Raw genomic sequence first — 6849 nt, 5'->3', positions numbered from 1 at the left:
GCGTACCGAAGGAATACGAAATAACGATTACTTACTACTACGATATAGAGCCACTAAGTTATAAGGGGATCTAATAGGTAGAACCTATTAAATAAAGGCCGGGGAGATGTCACGACATCGGTACATAGAGAAGGATCTAATATTATTATACCGGATTACGTTTCTAGATTAGAGGATAAGATCTCGTTCTCGGATCGTAGAATAAGATCCCGTTCCGGGATTACGAGTTAAGATCGGGTTCCTAGATTACGAGTTAGAATCGGGTTTCTAGATTACGAGTTAGGATCGGGTTTCTGTATTAGGATCTCGAATGGGGTTCTTTAGAGGGAGTTCTAGTTTAGGTAGTTACGGAGTAGATAGATAGGATCCCGCTTCTTAGAGGCACGATTCTTAGATATTATTATACATAAGATTTACTTTTTACCTTCTACCATTCGTGACGGTGCCTTTCGGCATTATATTTTAATACTACGGAGAACTAACTTAACTATTAATAAGCTCTATATAAGTTATTACCCTCGAAAAGACCGGAAGAAGCGAAGAAGTAAGATAAGTTATTAGAAGTACTAAGCTATCTAACTAGTAGAAGCAGTAAGCTAACTAGTAGAAGGTATAACTACTATTTCCCGCTAAAAATACGGTAGGCATAGAGATAAAAAAGCACCGGTAAGTAGTAGAGGTTTATAAAGACTAGATAAGTCTATACATTCTCTTTAGCTATACGGTACGGTTTACGTATAGATAACGTAATATAGGATTCGCCGAATGTACGAACTACTAATTATATAACGCGAAGGCATTCGTAAGAAAAAGTAATAGGGCACGTAGTATAGTTACTTAATAGTTTTATAGTCCTCGCGATATCTATACTATATTATACGATGCGCTTAAGCTTCTTATTAGAGTATAAAGATATATTAGCCTGCTATATCTAAATAAACTTTAATTAGGTTTATTCTAGTATCTCTTTTAGCCCTCGGAGGGCCTATATACGTATAATATAGTAGATAAGAGTATACTTCTTATATTATAAACCTAATTTAGAGAAGACTAGTAAAAAAGCTAGAGACTAGAAAAAGTTATAAGTTTAATTTAAGGCATTGCCCGAATAATTATTAAGAACCTATAAGAGTAATATTATCTTATTTAGTAGCGAGAAATTATCGATTCTAGTAAGTAATAGCTTCTAGCGCGGCTAGTATATTAGGGGCACTACGTGACATATATCCCTCAAGACGAGCGATTTAAAGAAGGGGAATAATATTAGGATATAAAGATATATTAGCCTGCCATACCTGAATAAACTCTAATTGGGTTTATTCTAGTACCTCTTTTAGCCCCCGGAGGGCCTGCATACGCATGGTGCAGTGGGTAAGGGTATACTCCTTACACTTCTCCACATAGAACTGTTGCCTCTTTTCGTCCCCATTGATAGATCCGTTTAAGACACAACCAAAAGAATACCATCGTACTCCACATCACACATCAAGCCACACTCCCCGCCCCCCACCCCTCAGAACCCAAGAACAAAGTACCCCAGCGCAGAAAGAGACCCAAGCATCGACACGCAGCCAAACCTCGCGCCGCTCGCCGCACCAGCCGCACTCGCCGAAGAAGCAGCCGCGGCGGAGCTCTAAAAGGAAGTCAGCCAGAGCATCAGACGCGACGCGACGCCCAACCAAGGCCGGGATCCACCTACAGCAGAAGACGGCGCAGCAACCGCAGCGGTCGAAGTGGCGCTCGCCGTCGCCGCCGCCGAACCACCAGCACTCGAAGCAGCACCACCACCACCACTCGCCGACGCACCACCCGACGCACCACTCGCCGACGCAGTCGCAGTCGCAGTCGCAGTCACACCAGACGTCGCAGTCGCCGTGACCGCCGCCGAGACAGCAGGCTCAACAGCAGTAGCAGGCACAGTCGACAAGCCGCTGCACGCCGCGGCGACGGCGGTCAGGGCGCCACCGTAGTACTGCCAGATGTCCTCGTTGGCGGGGCCGGCGCACTGCAGGCAGGCGGCGTAGTCGTGCAGGAAGGCGGCGTCGGTGCAGGGGCCGGCGGTGCCGCTGGCGCGGGCGGCGAGGATGGCTTGGCCTTGCGTGCCGGTGTTAGGATGGTGGGGGTGTGGTGGCTGTGGTGGCGTACCGCAGTTGTCGTGGCAGTTGTATTCGGCTTCGGACATGTTGTCGTCCTGGCGCTTGAGGAGGAGGAGCGGGAGCGGGGCGCCTGGTGGCCAGTCCGGGTCGAAGGGGAGGGCGGAGGCGGCGGCGTTGATGGCGAGGGCGCCGAGGAGGAGGGGGAGGCACTGCTTGGTGGCAAGCATTGTGACGAGGGCTGAGAGATGGGGCAAGTGGTTGCTTGGTCGAATGGGGGAGAGATGGGAGGGTATATCGCCGGGTGACGAAGAGGTAGCTCGGGATCGGACATGGCCAGACCCTTGTGAGTTTATATGTCGCGCCCTCCAGCTGGGTTGGACATGGTACAAGGCTAATCTAATGACTCGGGAGCGCATTCGGACTCGGACCTAAGCTAAAGTCGACATGGGGATGGCCGACCCGAGCGGTCCAGCAGTGGTGGAGAGAGTGGCATGAATCACTCGTGGAGACTACGGGCGATTCGCCTTTAGCCTTGGGTGGAAGCGAGCCCAATGGAGAGGTATCAAGCGAGCCCTTCCAGGCTTGGGTTCCAGAGCAATATGCGGGTGGGCGGATAGGCAGGTGGGCAGGTAATGGATTGGGTGCGGACTGAGGAAGGTGGAGCCGGCTGGGCGACGATATCGGCTGATAATCTTATCAGATGATCTAATAAGATCCCTCCAAACCTGCCGCTCTGCTGCCACTTTCACAAGCCGACGGGGGAAGTCCCATGCTTGTGCATTAGCGCGGGCTCGGCAGCAGTGATACGAGCGTCTTGGAAGACGGCAGGTTTTCTGGGTTGGACAATGGTTCCATCCGACACCAGACGGCAATGCTAAGCGACCCGGCCAATCACCACTCGGCAATGCTAAGCGACCCGGCCAATCACCACTATATATCTTCCCAGACCACCCATCACAGATAGCTCCTCACCATGACAATTTCCACTACCAACAGCCCATTTCCACCATGATGTTCTCAACCCGGGTCTCAGCTAGTCTCCTCGCCAGCTGCGCTCTTCTCATGCAGCAGCACCTCGCCGCGGGCGCCGAAGTCCACGGCGCGGGAGCCGAGGGCACAGTCATGGGCCCGGTCGCCTTCCTGTGGCCGTCGGACCGCGCGTGGGACGCGTCGCAGGACAACACGGCGCCGTGCGGCAGCAGTGCCGGCGTGACGAACCGGACCGAGTTCCCGCTGGGTAAGTAAGCAAGCAACCCAAGACCCGGCATCCCAAACACTGACGTCTCGTTCTTCCTCAGACCAAGGCTCCGTCGCTCTGACCATCGCGGACGATGCTTGGAACGTCGAGTTCCACATCGCCATCGGCAACGGTACGTCGCCGTCTCTCTCGCACTCACGCTGCGGTCGTCGACCGATCAATCGTCCCGTATGCTGACTGACTGACTGCCAAAAGACCCCACCAGCGAGACCGACTTCGCCGAGCAAGTCGTCAGCAACATCTCGTCCCTGCAGCCGGGCCACCAATGCTACAAGCTAGCCGACCTGCCGGCCGCGGCCGCCGCGGGGACGAACGCGACGATCCAGCTGGAGTACTGGTCGAGCTACGAGGCGAGCGGCGGGAACGAGACGTTTTACGCCTGCGCCGACGTCGTAAGTTGTGCCATGTCCCCCTCCCCCCCGTCTTCTCCGGTCCGACCGACTAACCACCAAACCCCACCCACCCCACAGACCTTCATCTCAGCCGCCTCCTTCTCGGCCCAAGTCCCCTGCTTCAACGTCACCGCTTCCTCCTTCTCCTCCTCCCCCTCGCCCTCCTCCTCGCCCTCCCCCTCCTCCCCATCCAACCCGTCGTCCTCCAGCAACGCCAGCAGCAGCAGCGGCAACAACACCCTCTCCACCGCGGACAAAGCCGGCATAGCCATCGGCTCCATCCTCGGCGGGCTGTCCGTCGTCGGTGCCGCTGTGTTTTTCTGGTTGTCTCGGAGGAGGAGGGGGGCGGTTGCTGCTGCCGGTGCCGGTGCGGGTACGGCGAAGGAGGTTGAGGTTGAGGTTGGGGAGGCGGGGAGTGTGGGGTCGAGGCAGTGATTGGTTGGTTGGTTGGCTGGGGGGTTCGTTGATGGTGTTTGAGAGATGTGGTGGCGTTTTCTTGTGGTGGGGGGGACTGTCATGCGGTCCGGCAGCGGGTGGTGGTGGTGGTGGAAGGAATGGGTCAAAGGTAAGGTGAGAGATGTGGGGCGGGGAGAAGCGATGGATAGGGCTGATGGCTTTCCTGCTTGTCTTTGTTTGTACTTGACTTTTTATGATGATGAACAGCACGATATGGATGAACTCACGAACTGCCGATTTTACCGGAATACTTCGCGGATGGTCCGTCTGATCTACCTTTATAAATGTATCTTGAATACTGCAGCAGCACGACCGATGATCGTCGCCGACCTTTAGCACCGCGCCCACAAAAGTTGAATTCACTGTTTCTTTTATTGCTTTTTTTATCTCTACTCACAGAGACCGTATCGAGGCTGCAACTCCCGTTCCAGATACGACCCAGATAGAGCCTCAGATCAAGGGCCCACCACTTACGCCGTATCCGCAACGTCTGTTGCCTTTTGCTCCGCTGCTTCAACCTTGGCCTTTTTAGCTTCCTTCTGCCCCTCCTCTGCCGCGCTTTCCGCCTTTTCTTCCACAGCCACCCTCTTCTTTTTCGTGAACTTCCCCCTCGCTTCCACCCTGCCACCAGCCGGCATGACCCTGGTCGCGGAGAAGACGAAGCCCTCGGGACCACCCCTGCTCGTCATGAGCGGATGCGTGCGGCCAGGCAAGACCTGCCAGCCGCGCACTCTCGAAGTCTGCAGCACGGGTGCCAGCAGGAGGGTGGGGTTGAGCGGGAAGTCGTCTTCGAACTCGTTGCGCTCCTCTTCCGTCGCGGTCTCGGGATCGAAAGGCTTGGTGCCGGGCTTGGGGTTGATGGTGCGGCCGATGAAGGCGGTCTTGCGCTCGCGGGAGTACAGGTCCATGAGCTCCGTGACCGGCTCGATGGTTGGGCTGTAGACGACGACCTGGGCGCCGCCGCGCAGGAGGGGGACCGTGTGCTTGAGGATGGTTGCGGGCGCCATGAACGAGGCGACGACCAGCCCGTCGAAGCCTCCGGCGCGGGTTTCGTCGACGACGCGCTTGACGCGCTCCCACCGGCGCCGCTTGCGCCAATATGTGCCGCGCTTCCCGGATTTCCATGTTGCGAGAACCTCTGGGGTGACGGATTCGGGTTCTGCGTAGCCGACATCATCTTCCGGATTGATGAGCTGCAGCCAGGAGAGGCTCTTAAGGTGTGTGTAGAGGGGATGTGTGGTCGACTGAGTTGGCGATGCGGCGTCATATCCAAAATATTTCAGGAGCGCTACGTTAGGTTGAGCGTGCGAATGGAGAAGAGTAAGGGTGTTGACGGGTGCGGACTGGGCTGGGATGACTTTTTGATTCGAGCGTCCAGAGAACGGTCTTGGTTTTTGTGCAGTCCCATCTGCCGTCCCATCAATCTCTTCGCCAGCTGCTGATTGCTGCTCCACTGGCTGAGCCTCTTGCTCAACAGGAGCATCAGCCATCTCCTCGTCTTCCGGCTTAGCGTCATCCTCTTCTGAGCTGTCGTCGAAGTCATCCTCCTCGGGCGGATAGAGAATGCCCATCTTCTCAGCAAGAGATGCCACGACAAGGCCTCCGGTGTCATCCACCACAAGCCAGCGGCCCCCTCCGACGAAGGCGCCTTCTTGCGTGTCGCTCGGTTGCAGCTCGCAAGCTCCGCCGTAATGTATGTTTGCCCAGGCACCAATCAAGCCCTGCGATTCCTCCCGTATGTCCATGACGCGGTGACCCTCACGTTCGATCATGACTTCGCCGAGCATCGAGGCGTCCATGGGGAGGACGGTGAAGCGCTTGAGGTACTTTTTCGATTTCCGCAGCGTGTACTTGGCCAGCGAAAAAGCCGTCTTCTCGTCAAGGGCCTTATGCGCGGCCATGATCTTGGCGATAATGTCCTTGCCCGAGCCAGTACCAGCCTTTTTAAGCTCCTCGATCTCTTCCATGGACAGGGTCTGACGAGAGGGGTCGTCGACGGTCAAGCGATTGCTGCGCATCAAGACCTCGCCATTCTCGCCTACGATGTCGAACTCGAGGCCGGCGGGTTCGGCGACGTCGCCGTCGGGGGTCGGATCGGGAGTGCCTTCGGACGGGGGAGCTTCCTCGGATTTTATGATGTGCTCGTGCAGCTCGGCAGCATGGACTATGCGCAGTTCGGTCTCATCCTTGCCATCTTCCCGGTCGAGGATCTCGTATGTGACGTTGAAGGGGCGGCCGAGCAGGTGGTTTGCGGGAAAAGTGCCGAACTTGCCAATGGAAACGGTGCTGGGTAGATTAGTGTCCGACATGCAGAACACACAAGTGAAGGCTCACTCAGACTGCTCGACCTACGTGTTGGGGACGATTTCGAGGACCTTGAGCAGGCCCGAGGGCAGGCGCAGCACGACGAAGCTATGCGGGCGGATGCGGGTATGCATGGCGGGAGGCTGTGGCAGTCTGGGTTGCGCGGCGGGCGATCAGGGCATGTCGGGGTGGCGGCGTTGGAACGCGATCAGCACGGGAGCTGTGTGGAAGAGCGTGGCGCAGCAGAGGCGTTGGGGTGAGAGCCGCGGACAGTGGTTGAATTATCTTTTGCGGCCGGCAGAATAACGCCGGGCGGTGAGGCCCGCGGATGATCCAAGAATAG

General features: G+C 55.9%; 2 protein-coding genes across 2 annotated transcripts; one reads left to right on the top strand and one right to left on the bottom strand.

Moving 5' to 3' along the window:
• Window positions 1–3104: 3104 nt before the first annotated feature.
• SLS55_003844 (uncharacterized protein) lies at window positions 3105–3341 on the top strand (the record flags this gene model as incomplete). Its single annotated transcript, XM_066775308.1, has 2 exons — window positions 3105–3109; window positions 3146–3341. The coding sequence occupies 2 exons, from the start codon at window positions 3105–3107 to the stop codon at window positions 3339–3341; spliced, it is 201 nt and encodes a 66-aa protein (XP_066635427.1).
• Window positions 3342–4672: 1331 nt separating this feature from the next.
• On the bottom strand, window positions 4673–6640 carry TRM6 (tRNA (adenine(58)-N(1))-methyltransferase non-catalytic subunit trm6; the record flags this gene model as incomplete). The annotated part of the gene is made up of 2 exons (XM_066775307.1): window positions 4673–6488; window positions 6555–6640. The coding sequence occupies 2 exons, from the start codon at window positions 6638–6640 to the stop codon at window positions 4673–4675; spliced, it is 1902 nt and encodes a 633-aa protein (XP_066635426.1).
• Window positions 6641–6849: the final 209 nt, after the last annotated feature.

This window comes from Diplodia seriata (genome assembly GCF_021436955.1).
Source record: "Diplodia seriata strain FDS-637 chromosome Unknown scaffold_3, whole genome shotgun sequence".
NCBI classification, from domain to species: Eukaryota; Fungi; Ascomycota; class Dothideomycetes; order Botryosphaeriales; family Botryosphaeriaceae; genus Diplodia; species Diplodia seriata.
The sequence above is the reverse complement of the archived record's forward strand: the minus strand, read 5'-3'. Positions and strand labels throughout refer to the sequence as shown.